The sequence below is a fragment of the Morchella sextelata genome (genome assembly GCF_020137385.1).
Source record: "Morchella sextelata strain SCLS chromosome Unknown scls_1, whole genome shotgun sequence".
Lineage (NCBI taxonomy): Eukaryota > Fungi > Ascomycota > Pezizomycetes > Pezizales > Morchellaceae > Morchella > Morchella sextelata.
The window spans coordinates 773,021-789,406 of NW_025408616.1; the positions used below are offsets into that span (position 1 = coordinate 773,021).

Consider the following 16,386-nt stretch of genomic DNA (forward strand, 5'->3'; position numbering starts at 1 on the left):
GCGCTGGGAGGTCCAGAGTCTTTTTTGACGGGTTTGGCACTAAGTTGCCAAGAAAGAATAGGTCCAGCTCATCATGTGGGGCTGAGGGTCTAAGCTTCTAACTACTGCTGAATGACCAAATGGGGGTCTTTTTTTATACAGATTGCTTTGTTATAAAATTCAGGTGCAAATTGACCTTTTATAAAACTCCCAGAAATTTAGCGATGGTATTGATGGAGGAATAAATCCATGTTCTATGGGGTTGCATTTTCGCTCTCATCAAAAACTGATCAGTGGCAAACAGCATCTGGCTCCATTTTTGACTCTCGGTGACTAGCGAAAATCCAACAATGCCAAGCTCCAGGAGGTCCGGAGTGGCTGTCAGCCACCATTGACACGTCTAGCCCTTAAGCCATCAGGCCGGATCCCAATCGTGTTACTCAAATTGCAAACCCAATACGGAAGTCGTGATATAAAAAACCTCATCATGAACACTTCTCTGCGATGTTTACATATATCACGACTTCCGTATTGGGTTTGAGTAACACGATTGGGATCCGGCCCGGCTGCTTAAGCATAGCTATCAAGACTCAAGAGTCAATGTTGGCTGATAAACCCGACATACTGGAGTAGGATCAATGGTGGAAACGAGATGGCCAATCGACACCCAGGACACTTCTATAATAAGTGTCTTCGCAAATTAAAGGTAGGCTATCACTTATCCTAGACTGTGTGATGGTACTTTTTATGTTCTACTACAATTGGGTTGCTATCGCCACTTTATGGATCTCTATCACCACTCTAGGCCTCGCTGTCAAGTGTTGTGACCTGTGTCAACCTCTAATTCAGGAGTACTGATTTCCTACTTGGGCCGATCTACGGACCTAAACTTGTGAAAACTTAGGGACAGGGTAGGGATAACTATATAGGTATATCGAATATGTTCGGCCGAAAATGAAGTATAGATGTGCACAAGGTCTCACTCGCAAGTTGCTCGGCAAAATTACTCGAAACAGTACTGAGAATCACATGCAAACTCGTCTGGAGGTTCATTTTGTAGATATCATATCCATGCGTAATTGGTAAGAGTTGTGTGTCATTAGCAATAAACTTAAGAAAGGCTCCTGCTAAGCTTGTCGATCACTTCAGTCTACTCGACTCAAATCACACCAAGGCTAATAATATACACTCGATCGGGCCGCCTTGCAGATTTCTTACAGGGATGTGCAATTTCTTTGCCACCCAAGAGTCCCACGAAGCAGCGGCACCTAATTCAGTAATAATCTAATCAGGCCCGAGTAGGGTTCCGAATAAGCGCCATAGCGTTGAACAAAGTTTGTTCACATATACATATAATATCGTACCATCATGATATCAATCAATAAAGCTACATGTCACCTCGTGCGAGGTAGGCTGAATTCCAATTGGTAGAGAGCAACATCTAATTATGAGTCGAAAAAAGAAACGGTTTATAATTAGCGTATCTGTCTGAGGCTCTTCCACTTAAAGTATTGCCACTCTCAAGCTAGACCCGGACAACCAATAGAGAGTCGAGCCATAGCTAGGCAAGATAATCCTCCAAATGCCACATATTATGAGTAAATAATTTTACTGGAAGTGCAAATATTTCAAATCAATGTAGTTAATCTAACTGGCTGATGTTCATGATTGTGCAGGGTACATGTACATTATGATCAGATCACTGATGTCGACATAACCTGTAGCTGTGAATTTCTTGCACGATTATGATCATATTAAGGTATTTACTACACCCATAAATGAAGTGGTACAATCACTATATGTACCGGGTGTGCACGTTAAATACCGAGACGCCTTGAAGGATTGGTTGATTTTGTATTGGAACCGCCCATGGTAACCAAAAGCAGCCAATGAATTTTGGCCTTGGCCTCAAAATTTATATGGTGGAAAAAAATACCGAGACGTTTTATCTATCTTCACTTAAAAATTCAAATATTTTCCTAAAAATACAAAAAAATAACCACTGAATAGCCCTTGCTTACAGGTTCACCTGAGTACTGATTCGAAGTTATCAAAGAAGTTTTGGTGAAGTTCGAAAAGAACATGAGTAGAAAAGAGGTTGAGGAGGTTGCGTTGCAAAAGCTGCGGGGTAGACTGTCCAAATACCTGCTTGGCTGCCAAGTGTCATTTTAATTATATCAGCCCAATCAGATTCCTTTACAAACCCTCACTTTTTAAAATTCCCCAAAAAGGGGTTCTCAGTACTTACCCTCAACCCCCGGTACTATGCATGTGATAGTTGATCACTAGCCGGTTAATAAGGTACATACACTGTTGTTTGATTAATTGGCCGTTAGAAACTTCAACTTGTGGGTTGTTATTATATATTCGGGAGTGAAGAAGCATATGAAAATTTTTATGAGGCAATTGCTACCAAGAATCCTCAGGACTTAATAGTGAAGTTTCCTATAGCTACCCTGGAATATATATACGTATATACCAAGATTATAGATATAATGTTGTGGTTCACCTAGGGGTGAATACCACCTCGATGTCACCTATCAATAATGTGAATCCATCAAAAGAATTATTATAAAGCTATTATAATCTATCAGCTACGTACTTTGTATATGGAGCTGTAAAAGTTCATTTGGAATAGTTTTAATACCTTTTCAACGCTGTTTCCTTCTGCAGAACTAACGTTGAACTTGTGTAGGATTTTCGCGGTTACCATTCTTAGCTCCAAAAGAGCAAGGGATTTACCAACACAACCAAATGCGCCTGTTGTAGATGGTCATAATATTAGTCATATGCTATGAAGGTTCTTATATGCTCCCTACTTACCAACCGAAAACGGAATAAAGGCTGTCTTTTGCTTCATAATGATTTCCTTATCTAACTCGTACCACCTCTCCGGCATAAATTTGTGAGGCTCTGGAAATGACCTCTCATCTGGATTTTGGGGGAGGAGGGCTGTTAGTTCTGCCAAATGGTACGCTCCTAGTCGGATAGGTATGACATGCCTGATTGAGCCGTATATGTTGGATATCGACAGTTTACTCCGCCTGGAATATAGGTACCATTTATCGTAACTCCTCCTTCAGTTGTGACCCTTTGCGCGCCACTGGGGACTGCAGGGTTCAGACGAAGGCCTTCGTTGATCACTGCATCCAAATATCTTGTTGCAGCCGAGTTTCCATTTAATATTACCTCTGGGACGTCTGAACCTTTGTCGTCCGAGCCTTTGTCGGTGCCATATTGAGCATTGTATATGGCATCAATCTCATGTTGTAGCTTTTGAAGAGTATGTGGGTTGTTGGCAAGCTGGGTAAAGATGTTGATAAATGTGTTGGCCGTGGTATCGCTATTGTTGTCACGCTTAGTGCTGATATTCATAGCTATATAGGTCTATATCTAGTAGAGTTGGATTCTACCTTCCAGCTACAGAGGCCAGTTGTGCCTCGGCGATTAGATCGATATGATGTTCTCCAACATTCTGAGGCTCCGCTTCTAACAAGAAATGAAAGATGTCCGGCTTTTCTGGTGTGAACTGCGCTAAGCCGTTAGATTGGTGCTACATGTACCTATGAGGTCGGGCAATCAACAGCACTTACCTGCTTTCTTTTCTCAACCATATGTCCACACCACCTCTCGAAATTGCCGAATTCGCCGGATAACCCAGGTAGCCATTGCAGCAGGAGCATGAACCAAGGAACATTACTAACACTACCTACAACTCTGGAAAAGCCATGCATTGTTTTTATGAACATGTCTGATCCATTTAGTCCCTCTGTCTCAAGCATGCCAAATGGTTTTCCAAATGCCAAGTCTCCCATAACGTCAAAGGTAAGGAACATGAAGAGATTGCTAATATTCATAGGTGTTCCTTCGCTCTTGGAGATGTTTGAAATGAGCTGATCAGAGTATTTTGCGATTCGGGGAACGTAGTTTTGCAACGCTTGGGTTGAAATATTGGTTGAGCACCTTGGAGAGTGCAATGGCGAGGGTTTATATCTTTACCTTTAACAGTAAAAGCCCTGTCCCAGATCTTTCTGCGTATTGCGTGGGTTTTCTTGTCTCGTACTGCGTGAAGACTGATTTTGGCGTTACCCGAGTACCAGATTCCTTTATTTGCCTTTCCCAACATAGGAATTATATCCGGATCAATAATGGAGAGGTCATTGGGGCCTATACCGCGCAAAACGACTTATAATAAGTACTCGAGCGCTATTAGGTCTAATATCGATTCAACACCAGGATGGCAACAAGCAAGGATAGACTGAGATTTTAACACACCGATTCTGAGAACGTCTCCATAAAGCCTGTGCAACTCCTGGGAGTATTGATGGAATCTAAGCCCTGTCCTCCATTGCTGATAAACGACCCACTAATTACTCGTTTTTGCCCAAAAAGGGCCTGGCATATTTCGTAAAGGGTGAAGCCAAATCCTATAGATCAAGATGCTGGCTGCCAATCCAAGAAGGAAAGACCAATATATAGTGCTCATAAGTAATAATGAGATTGTAAAGGATCGTTTGCAATAGGAGTAAAAAATAAAGAAAAGAGCAACCGGAGATACAAACACCGAGCAGAAGAATCTACGAAACCATGAGTCCAGTTCGGGACGACTAAAGAAGACAAAGGGGGAGGCGGCTGCAAGAGCTATTGAGAGGGTCGAGAATTGTGATAAGGGGAGATTAATCGTCTCTTCTAGTAAGTTGTCCATTCTTGAGATAGAACTCCAAGTCTTTTTGAATATCTGTGTTGCTGATATGTTAAAACGAGGCTACTGACTACTATGTACGGACGAGTAGATGATTATGTATACGAACACGCTTCTTTTATAATTGCGTTGACCACACAAATAATATAATAAGAGTACGGGTATGCGCGATCATGCGTGTTATCGTCCAACTATCCGCTATTATACCATTCCATTCGGGTTCTTGCATTATATATTTCCGCATTCAGCCAAGAGCCGGGATATACTGCAGAAGCATTTAGTCTTTGAAACCTCTTAAAGTTGAGTACTCTCTCCCCCAATTAGAAAGTTATGCAGGTTTGAAAGACCTAGCTTCGCAAAGCAACCTATTTCTGAGTGTCCCCATAAAAACTGATTCTCAATCGGAGACTAATTACAAATACCCAAGGGAATCTTTGAGTTCAAATCAATCTCAGCTGTACCCTTATGCATATGAATGTCATACCAGGGTATTGCCCAATGGACTTCCAGGTTTACATTAACTCGGAACCTTTATTCTTATAATATGTGTTGTTTATCAGTGACTAACTAGCTACATAGCTGCGAGAATAACCCCCGCTAATTTTTAGTATCAAAGAGGTATTAAAAACCGAAAGTGGTGGCGGAACCTTATCCTCGCAGAAACTATATCTTGAAGTGTGACTCCTCAAACTCAAATTTCAATACATACAATTACGAGAGGAGACTTAGATAATAGTCCCATAATGTGAAGTAACGGGTTTAGGTTACTTTCAGCGATGGTGAGATAACCATCCTATCGCAACCCAACGAGTCGGTCAGGTTCTTCAGGTTAGCTGATATATATAAGCCTTGAAGTGTATCGCACATGGAGCTGGAGCCGAGAATCCCAAAGCTTATACTTTGGTTCAAGGGATGTATCGATATTCAACAAGATGGAAGTGGCGTACGCACACGATAATTATGCGGGATGTTGTTGCTACTGGTACTACCACTTAAAAGAACTACTGTACCGGTTAGTGAGGTTGAGACAACCCGAATCAGTCTGAGACTTTTTATATTGGTACATGGGCTAATCCAGCAAGAATATATTGGTACAAATTCTTATCCTATCTGACACTTATTTGGTAAAGTTATTATGGGCTCGCTTTCTAGAATTCTTCTCCTGACGAGTGATGATTTGAGAGGGTTTTTTCGAGGTTCTTACAATTCCCTAGCTAGTACTTTGATACAGGCCAGCAACGTTTCTGAAAGTTCCATCATATCATTGGTACAAGGTCATGAAATTAATACCTTACAAAGGCCGAAATTTTTCGAACAAAACGTCTCTTCTGACTGCTGGCGTCTCAACCACACTGACCGGTACAGTTTGTCATAATCAGCATATCAATAGGCCTGCTTGGTAAGGAAATAGATAAGTTACCATCTACCTATCCCAATATCATATCGACTATTAAAGTCATAGTAGCCGTTTGAGGTTATGTAATCAATGGATGTACCAAGCTAGCACTAACAACATGGTGTGTATTCACAACTTATCACTCGCCAATGCCCTGAGACCAGGATGCAATCTCGGCCGGGAAGACAAGAACCACGGCCTACCTATGTCTTTAACTGTCAGTTAGATGGCAAGCATGCAACATAAATCTGGGTACTACAGTAGAGAAATCGCTACGAAAGTCCTACGGAGATTCCTGGTCGAAGGTTGATAACATAGGTACCGGCCAAGCATCTAGCTTTACCAGTAATAGTTAGTCGCGATTTAACAGTATCCTGTTTTTCAGGATCTTGGACTGGTTGCTATCTACATACTCTACTGGGCCACAAATTAAGGCAAACCTAATAACCCTGACTCGGCGGAGGTCCTCCTGCCTTCTCCCGAGAGGTCACGGTTTTTGACCCTCAGACTCGTCGTGGATTTTAGCATGACCACTGTACTTGTTGATCCGGGCCTTTCCACAAAGCTTAGCTATATGTAATTTGTCACAACCACTTATCTATAAGGAAGGGGGAAAGGGCCGGGGATAAACCGGAAATTCCGGGTATCTTCTCTGTATTCAAGAGTTTGTAGCTCACAAAATTCACAGACTAACTGGAAGCGACGGTAGAATTTACTCTATCGAGTATGCCCAAATCAATAGTCGTTAGCTTTTTATTGATAACGATGCTGTTTCCGCGCTAATAGGCCGTGTGATTCGTAGGAATAGACGAAAAGATAAGCTTTAAAGCTGATGAGAAGATTGAGAAGTCCTTTGCTTGTGGCTTGCCATGTCCGGACTCCGGACTCCGGAGACTGAGTTTTCTATCAAGGCTATCATACACTAACATGGCTTAGCTTATATTAAGGGACGCCGATGCTTAGGTAAGTAAAGTCTCCGGAATCACAAGTCGTCAATCGGGCGTTCTTGGCGGTCGAATGGAGTAGGAGAATTCTGCAATATATCTCGTAATCGTATATACATACGACGATAATTCATAAAGCTACATATTTTTCTTCCAGAGTTCTAATGGTGAACAGTTCGGCTGTTGAACAAGTACATGTATATACGTCCACTCTGTTGGCTACCAGCTGGGCGAACCTCCGGCTGGTCAACATAATAGAGTAGTTCCCAACTCTTTTTTGGCGCATCTCGTTGCTAACATTCAGTCATTAATTGCTGGCTAAAGAACCGCTAGGATCATGAATTATCATTCGGGTACTGCACTGATGTTTCCGTGGTTTGTTAAATTATTAACACCCGTGTTTCTGAATTCCGTGTGCGTTGATTTGCAGTGCCCGCTTGGCCGTTGCGACACGCTAGATTTCGAAAGTCGGTATTTAACTAAATGTCCTGATCTGGCTGGCCCAGCATCAGACTCCATGGTTTTCATTTTCAGCCTGTAGCAGATAGCGTATCAGGATACCATACTATAGCCAGAGGCCATACAGAGATCTGTCCCAGACAGATGGACCGTGGCAGATGCTATCACAATATAAAGAAACTATTTATAATATTGCATCTAGTCCGAGAAATAATTTATTTGATAGGTATGAATGCACACTTCCTACACACTTTCCAGCGACGCTAATCTAGATTCGGACCCTCTATCGGTGAACTAAAAACGGCCCGTAAGAACGAAGGAAAGAGAAACGCCCAATGAAACAATGCATTTTGATAAACTAGGAAAACCTACAAACACCCAGCCAATATATAAACATACCCAAATAAAAAGGGGAAAAAAAAAGGAATCAAAAGATGTGCTAGAATTTACTAAAAAGAGAAAGAAAAAAAATGAATAAAAATATGTGCTAAACTTTACAACTATGGGATAAAAGCCCAAAGAATCATAACCCCTAACAACAACCACATTGACGGAAGGTTGGCACTCAAGCGCATACCCAACGCACAAACATAGTTTCGTTCTTCCCAATATGCACAATCATGCGTAGCATCTGGAGTTGCCGTCGCTCCATTCCCGTCAATAGCTGCGTCGACGGTTCCCAAAGTAGTTGAAGTAGTGGTGTCAGTAGTAGTGGTGTTATTAGTGCCGGTACCGGTGCCTGTGCTGGTGGTGTTTCCTGTACCGTTTAAAGTGGCGACTCCATCGTCGGTTCCGACCACTATATCTACTACTCCACATGAGTCGCCCTCCGGAGGAGCTGGGTCCACACCAGCCCCGTATGTGATGTCCGTTCCCGGAGACGGGAAATCAACGTCTTTGTTCGGTACAGTAACACATCCCTTGCCAATATTGGCTACAAATATGGATGGCAGTGTGGCACGTGGGTGTAGAGACCCTTTAGGGGATCTCTTTTTGCTGTGACCTCTTTCTATTGTAACAACTGCGCAATCCATGTACATCTCACGGTTGCCTACATTGTTGAACCAGCTCCTAGGCAGAATATCAGTAAAGATGATACCGGAATTATGTGGAGCCTATATTCATACCACGATAGAAGAGCATCACCAATTGGAGTATCATCAGGTATGGTGAAACCGAATATCTGATGGCTCAAAGGATCTGCTCTGACACAGTCGCCAATGTAGGATTTAATGACCCCGAAGGAACCTCCCTTATCATGACTTAATGCAATCTGGCACGACCCCCCTCCGTGTGTTGAATTCCCTGTTAATCTGTTTAACAGTAAGCAGAGATACATAGAGCATTGTATTATTCAATTAGTGGTTTGAGTTTACCTTATATTGTAAGTTCCCCCAGCGGCATAGGTCATCACAGAACGGCCATCAGGAGTCCCCATATCCACATGGTGCCCTTTACAAGGAAAGTCTGTATCTCCTGCTCCAAGCGGGGAAGAGTATGTGTAGTCTTGGGCTTGAACTCTATAGGGGTTGTCTTTATAGCGGAGCGGTGGTGGGTCGAACATGGTCATATGTGCTACCGCGCCCACAACAAAGAGCAGGCTTAGAAGGATATACGAGGGAGTCATTTCGTCTATAGTTATAAACAGTCTTCGCTCTGGTAATTGTTCGGTTCTGTGCACAATGGACTTAATTATTGCATACGGCTATCCTTTATTATTTATACTATATTCGGGTGGGTACTTGCAGAGTTATTCGGAGATCGAAGGCTAAGCGTTTACGTTTTTCAACTGCAAGCCATTGACCCAAATTGTATCTCCACGTATTCGCGCTGCCAGCCCCGGGCCGCAGACGCCAAAACAGTCTTCATGTGCCTCTAGGAGGACTCTACTAAGGCGTTAAACGGCATGCGAATCAGATATGAACAAGCCGGGGTAAGAGTAAATGTGTAAATGCACCTATAATATGGTGGTGTCACTGGTGTGCCGCGAGCTCGGGACGTGCCGGAGACAACAGGTGTAGTTAGGAGACGAAAATATACCGATAGCGAACTCCCGGACAACGCAAATCTGTAAGGTCAGGTACAGCTGAATCTGTTATTTTTTTTTATTGAACAACTTTATCTAGTTCCTCCGTAGAATAGTTAGAATAACTATCTCTCATTCGATGATCATATGCATGATGCGTGTAAATATATTGGGATAGTTATAGATATTCGAATAATCTATGTATGTAAGTCCTTAGGCCGTTGAAAGTAAAAGGGCAGTCCGAGCCACCACTACAGTTTGAAAAAGTGAATACCAACAGCTGGTAAGTATTAGTACGGTAATATTAGAGGTCCAAGTTCAGCAACCATTATCCACTTAAGACATCACTCTGGTCTTGTTTTTGACCAGATTTGCCCTCACCCGCCTCTCGTTAATAATGTTTCGAGGTCGATTTATCAAGAACATAATGTTGCTAGGGCTACATATGAGCGTGTTTATTTGAATCTATCGTGATTTACATAGATATGATCTGGCAAGTTACCAACCAGCACCATGAAATAGTTAAACTGCCTGGCTGTTGTATTTATAATATCCAACTGATATAGTGCTGGTGAAAATTTATAAAAAAGTTCTACACACAGTAGACGATTTGCTTATTCTTCATACGCTTCATCCATTGAACCAATGAATCATGCTATTAGGATGTTTGAGCCCGAAGGGCTGGAGGCTGAGTATATCAATATGCATGAGAGTTGCCTTACTTAGTGATTTTATTTTCGTCAAGCTCGATGCATTCCGCTGCGGCCGCTCACTTCTTTTCTTTTTCTTTTCTGGAGCAGAATCTCCCTTTCTATTGCGAACTATTTTGTGGATGTATGCGAAGCTCCCTTCCGCACATATGGATATACCGCCAAAACTCGAGAAATTGGCTATGCATGCAAGATCAAAATTACTACTAATGGACACTTCTGAGGGTGATCAATAGCGTTCAACCAATCGTTAAAGAGATAATCCCTGGCCGGAGATAGCCAATTTATCGAGTTTTGGCGGTATATGGCAATGATGAAAGAAATATATTCCAGATCATGAGAACTGGAGCGCTATGACCATGAACGGCCGACCCCTCTCTTTGGGGTAAATACATGCAATCATAAGAGCTTTTAAAAGCTGATTGAGCCCAGTAGTTGCCCTAGGATCTGTAACAGACTGATCGTCCTTGATTGGCTTCGGAGGGTGAAATAATTGGCTCGGCAACCCAAGTAAGCTGCATGCTTAAAATTGCCCTAGGCTTCGAATGATTTGAAAGTGTAGATTTCACACTGCTCAAACGTAATCCGATATCGTATTATCGTAATTGACGGAATTAATGGGGCAGAGGAAAATTAAGTCCAGGCCTGGAGGAGGTTGAAACCTGTTTAAATACCATCATTATCACACATGTTTCGACATTGAAGAATGTCCGTACCTCACCTACTCGTATTCATCTTCACTCGGATTTTCAAAGGTGCTTGAAGAGCTGAAGTAAGATACTCAATTGATCAAAAGGAAGGACGGTCGATTATGTGTGGAGAGGGGACTATGTTGATCGATGGAATGGTCCTCCGACTGTTTTCAAGTTAATGTCCGATAATGATTAGCAAGGTGTCTTCTTGGATTGACAGTGCTCTTCAAAATACTCACTGGCTTTGAACTTTAGTGCCCACCCACTTAGGTTGTGTACTTAGATCCGTTTATCTTTGGTTCATCGACCAAGTTTACCAAGGCGTGCGCACAGTTCGAAGGCTAAACATCCGGAAAAGTTTGACACGATCAGTGTCATATCATATCAAATAACCGTCGTTCAGAATGTAATCGGCCCGGAACAGGAATTCGTCCGGTGTTTTCCGTTTGCAACTGTACCGTACCGGGTATCAACGAGTGCTGGACGTCATAATGCACCCTGTTTCACGCATATGAATAGCTTAAACATGCATAGATAGGGAGTGTATATAGTGTCTGTGATGTATCTTGGTCGCCGTGTTCTAATATGGGCGCGGCGTACCTGCATCTATCGATATGCTGTACTCCAGCGTGGCGAGATGAGTGCTGATTTTAGCTCGGATTAAGGGACGGCTAAATATCTCCACATGTATGAATTACCTGTAAGAAATGTACAATACATCTCCATGTATGTTGTAGATACCACAGGCCAGGTAAGAGCTGAAAGAGCTTATACATGTACATGTATGATCACGAGCGCGAGCAGCAGTATACTACACTCGTTGCCAGCTTTAAATTTGATGGCACTACGTGTAATCACTCTACGCGTGTACGTGTACAAGTAATCCGTCGACCATGTACGTATAGATTGCGTCTAGAAGCATTGCGATATCCAGCTGAAGGAATAAATTCCCCGAAAGACAAATGTTTCTTGAGACTGACACTGAAGGCCGTCAGGTTTCGTCACGATCCTAGAAACATATCCGCAGTTAGAAATTCTCGGTAAACACATACCTTGCGTTTTATTTTACATCAGAGCCCGGTGAATATGTATTCGGTAAAATAGTCTAATCTACACTGACTGAAAAGTAACAAACTCGATTCCTAGTAGTACCACATACTGACTAGTGGTCTCTCAGCTGTTTAACTACCGGATATATATTTTAACGCCACCCGCTGCTCCACCATTCTCGAACCCGGAAATTTAGGGTCTCTACCTGTCTCCAACTATGATTTACTCTACATCCAACACACATCATATTGAAGAAGTTCTAAACAAGATGATAGTGGCGCTTACAAGCTGTAGTCGAAACAACACCCAGTTACAACTCGACATGGCGTTACAATTCCTGCAACATACAATACCGTACATATACAAAATCTACCAAAATGGATAAGTTCCATGGACGAAAAGGGCGTTATGCCAGGTTAGGTTAACCCTTGTCTCAATTATTACTACAGATAAAAAGGAGGTGGTTTTAGTAAACCAAAGGTACGTGATAATTTACTGTTGTACAATACAACGGATTAGAAGAATTCAATCATGTCATTTTAACTATCTGCCGAATAGATCTAGGCCTTTTAGTCCTTGAGTATATTTCACAGCTTCCGTGAATGCCGTCTTGCCATAACCGACAGGTAGCGAGACTTCATGAAGAAGTAGCAATACTAGCGTCCAAAAAGTGCGAACTGCCGATATGGTGTATAGGGCCCGAAATTTTGCCTTTGGTATATGGTGTCTCAGGATGCTCCAACTCTTCATTCGAAGCTTCGGTTGCGGAGTTCACAAACGGTCACTCGAAGTTGGCAGTGGCTTGCTCCACTCCGAACCTCGACCGACTTAGGGATCCGGAGTTGAGACAGAAGAATGAGTGAGTGGGGACAGATATACTAATATCTCTGATCTCACGCCCCTCGCAAGACAGAAACTGCATTCCTGGAAACGAGAGACAACACTGAAATGATTATTTCAACGGATTGTCTCGATTGACGGCGAATCTAGTACGAAAATGACTTTTCAAGCCTCGTGTACGTTCTTGATCGGGGGGGTGGCACATCTGACCAATGCTTGAGTGATTTACCACACCCCGGGCGATGTTCTCGAGTCAGGTAGGATCGAGGATGATTTATTGTTCACTTCAGGTGCTGAGCCATAGAGCCCATCTGTATGTTGAGAGAGAACTTAACGTGACATTATGTAGGGCCTTGCGGGTGGGGGTCACACCTATGCTGGCCTGGACCACGGAGCGTTCGAGACCCCCACGAGATCAATTTATGCACCGAAAACATCAGTTACATACATATACTCTACACAGTAAAACAAATCCATCCCTGGTATAACCCATTGCAACCGATCCCTTGCATGCGCATTGGTAGTCCTGTTTCCTCGGCCAGCGCTCGAAGTCCATCTTTAAATTCTCTCAACAAACAATCGATCACTCTTCATTCCAGGCCGTGGAAATAAAGATATACTAGATTCAATATTGATGAAGTAATAAAGGTTATTTCTGGCGCTGTGTAGTATTCGCTTGGACGTTATCTTCGTGGCGGTTGCGCAATCCACAAAAATTTGCGGCTTATATTTGCTTGTTTGGCGCTGTTTGGCGCATTAACAACAGCGGGTGGCCCGGGCTGAATGCTAGGATTGTCTTCAAATATAGCAATCGAGAAATTATGTGAGATCTTGTGAAGCAAATGCAGGAAGGATTACTCCAGCATTGTAGATCTAGGACTTGGAACATTTGAGAGTAGGTACATACATGGAAGAATCAACTGATGGTTATATGCACTATCCAAAATTAAATCGTAATTTCATAGCGTTTCCGAACACGACCAATATTGCATGGCATACAAAAAGGTAAGTATTTGGCGCTTTTTTGTATGGTATGCAATAGTAGTCGCGTTCGGAAACGTCAGGAATTTACGAGTAGTTCTAGATAGATACCTGCGTGTACCTACAATAAGAACCTGAAATGCAAGCTGCAAGCAGGGGCTTTATTTGGTGTAGCTTTTCGCTAGTCGCGAATCATAGCCGGCCATTATACCATTAAAAGACATTTTCAGGTTCTTCCTGCCTGTCCGGGTACATAGGAAGCAAATAAACAATATCAGTAAGTTGAGCGTTTTCACAAATAGCTTCGCTAGGCAAGACTTAACTTTAAGAGCAATTCTCACTAAGGCTCACTCCTCTATAACAAGTGCTGCGAGCCGACATGATCGTATGAGGAGCTTGCAATCCGAGATCCAAGATATTTCGTTTATTCAGGACATGAGTGTAAGTGAGCGAAATATTTATTTGACGAGTCATCTATGAGTACATGTATGTATGTACTAACCGCTTCGGACATCCACAACTGGAGTTGGAATAAGCGCGTCAGGTGCAAACAAGACGTCTTGTTCAAAATTCAGTGCACCCCGCAAAAGTGAGTCTGCGAAGAAAACACTCCGGGGGGTCTTGCATCGACAAAAATGACAGGAGACTACTGATCTGGTTCAATATAGATCAGTCGCCGTCTAGAGTCGAGCATTTCGCTTCTTGGATCTCCTTGCGTCGATTCTCAGTTTAACCCGAACTTCAACATGCTGTTTACGTTTCGGCATGTATCCGGTATACGTACCTGATGCCCATTCCTTCCTGGGAATTAACTATAGTCGTTCACCGTCACTTGCACTTGACGAATACTGCTACCAATAGAAATCAAAATAACCTAGCTTAGATAGAGATCTTGCACCTTGACTGTTTCTTGCCATAACTAATGTACCCCTGTTCGTGAACTAGCAGTAGAGTACGGTGAACAACTGTACCCCACACATCCAGCATATGCAAGAGCGTATCGGGATACATAGACTTGCGATGAACCATGGCCATAGTGGCGGAAGCCAATATCATCAAAGAGGCCCACCCACACGATAGGTGGGAGAGCTGCATGCCAAATGGATCGGAGATCCTTGCATACTCCGGGGAGATAAACAAGATGGATGTGAGATGTGAGAAAGGTGGACATTACAAAAAGCTATAAAGTTAAACCCTCACCTTTCTCTTGACAAAAACATCTTCAACTCACACTTCCCAGAAGCAAAGCTCCCGCACACACATCTATCTTCATTAAATCTTTTCTCTCCTCCAATTTCGTCTTATATCTTTGAAATGGCTACTGAATATCAACAATACTCAAACTTTCCCGGAGATTTCGAGAATGACCTGGACGCCCTTTCTGCATCGATATACGATGATGATCTGATACCAATCCTTGACAGGGAGGATAATAGCGATCTTTCCCACTATGAATCCAGCAGATGCAGCTCTTTGTCGGGTCCATCATCAGAATGGATATGCCCCTTGAGAGATAACTTCCCTTCGTGCAACCAGTTGTTTGGCAATGTTGCCTACCAGATTCCTCGCGCGCCCCCTCCAACACCTCTCGTGGCATCACCTTCTATCTTACCTATGTTATATAACGAGGAAAATGGAGAGATCCCAGTATTTGAACTCAGTACTAGCCTCAAAGAGCTTGGTGTATGTGCTGCAATGGGAAGTGCCCAAACATGGTGGAGTATGGAAAACGTGGAAGACACCAAGTTCTCCAATCTGGAAGATACGCCCAAGGTTAGTTCTTTTATTTCCTTCTTTTGAATATACTCATTACTTAAATAATTTAGAAAATTCTTGAGCCATGGTCACCTACATGCTCATTTTGCGAAGCACCTAGCTACCCACACCAAGCATTCTGTAATAACCAAGCACCATGTTCCCCGAGAGATATGACTGTCGAAACTCAGCTATACCAGTTCCCCCCACTTAATTCTTATGGCCATTCGCATTGTTCCCCCCCAACACCACCTCCTTCGGCATGCTCCAACAGGACCTCACTTGATAACGATCAAGAGGAGATTGACCTATACTCCTTTTTACGACAGCCCTACTCGATGGTCGAGATAGATTATCAATTACAGTTATTGTCTATAAAACAGCAAGCCGAACATATCAAACAGGAACCATCCGATTTTATGCCAAGTTCGGCAAAACGGGGGAGCCGATTGAGAAAGGCATCTCTTAGTTCCATCGAGAAAGCTGGAACGCTAAAAAGAAAGATATCAGATGTATTCAAAAGGTCCACCAGTCGCTAAACGATTCCGTCCTTTTCATTGGTAAACTAATGTGTTAATGTCCGTATCTTATGTTTTCTCAATGTCTTTTTAATTTATTGCGTACACGGGTGTTTTTGTTTGGGTTGATTTAGGTAGTTTTTGTGGGCGGTAATGTGTCCGATAGGGTTTTTTCTTTCCATTCTTTCTTCTTTCCTTAAATTCTTTTTTTTTTTTTTCACGAGCCTGGCGTTCGTAAGCTGTAAATTGTCAGTTTTCTATTTCGCACATACCTCTTCAGATTTGATCTTCGGTCAAAACCAAGATAAATTTTGATTATGTCCTTTCTGATTTT

At 42.6% G+C, this 16,386-nt stretch overlaps 4 protein-coding genes across 4 annotated transcripts; 2 read left to right on the top strand and 2 right to left on the bottom strand.

Annotated features, from left to right (window-relative positions):
• Positions 1-2,484: 2,484 nt before the first annotated feature.
• Positions 2,485-3,815, bottom strand: H6S33_000191 (uncharacterized protein; the record flags this gene model as incomplete). Its single annotated transcript, XM_044831541.1, has 6 exons — positions 2,485-2,556; positions 2,627-2,739; positions 2,803-2,940; positions 3,039-3,322; positions 3,393-3,508; positions 3,573-3,815. 6 exons carry the CDS (start codon positions 3,813-3,815, stop codon positions 2,485-2,487), a joined length of 966 nt encoding a protein of 321 aa, XP_044699750.1.
• Positions 3,816-5,457: 1,642 nt separating this feature from the next.
• Positions 5,458-7,479, top strand: H6S33_000192 (uncharacterized protein; the record flags this gene model as incomplete). Its single annotated transcript, XM_044831542.1, has 11 exons — positions 5,458-5,460; positions 5,537-5,624; positions 5,681-5,693; positions 5,764-5,805; positions 6,683-6,720; positions 6,787-6,801; positions 6,886-6,975; positions 7,025-7,040; positions 7,197-7,280; positions 7,355-7,396; positions 7,452-7,479. The coding sequence occupies 11 exons, from the start codon at positions 5,458-5,460 to the stop codon at positions 7,477-7,479; spliced, it is 459 nt and encodes a 152-aa protein (XP_044699751.1).
• A 501-nt stretch (positions 7,480-7,980) lies between these two features.
• On the bottom strand, positions 7,981-9,107 carry H6S33_000193 (uncharacterized protein; the record flags this gene model as incomplete). Its single annotated transcript, XM_044831543.1, has 3 exons — positions 7,981-8,551; positions 8,608-8,793; positions 8,857-9,107. The coding sequence occupies 3 exons, from the start codon at positions 9,105-9,107 to the stop codon at positions 7,981-7,983; spliced, it is 1,008 nt and encodes a 335-aa protein (XP_044699752.1).
• A 5,986-nt stretch (positions 9,108-15,093) lies between these two features.
• H6S33_000194 (uncharacterized protein) lies at positions 15,094-16,073 on the top strand (the record flags this gene model as incomplete). Its single annotated transcript, XM_044831544.1, has 2 exons — positions 15,094-15,552; positions 15,606-16,073. 2 exons carry the CDS (start codon positions 15,094-15,096, stop codon positions 16,071-16,073), a joined length of 927 nt encoding a protein of 308 aa, XP_044699753.1.
• Between the last annotated feature and the right edge of the window lie 313 nt (positions 16,074-16,386).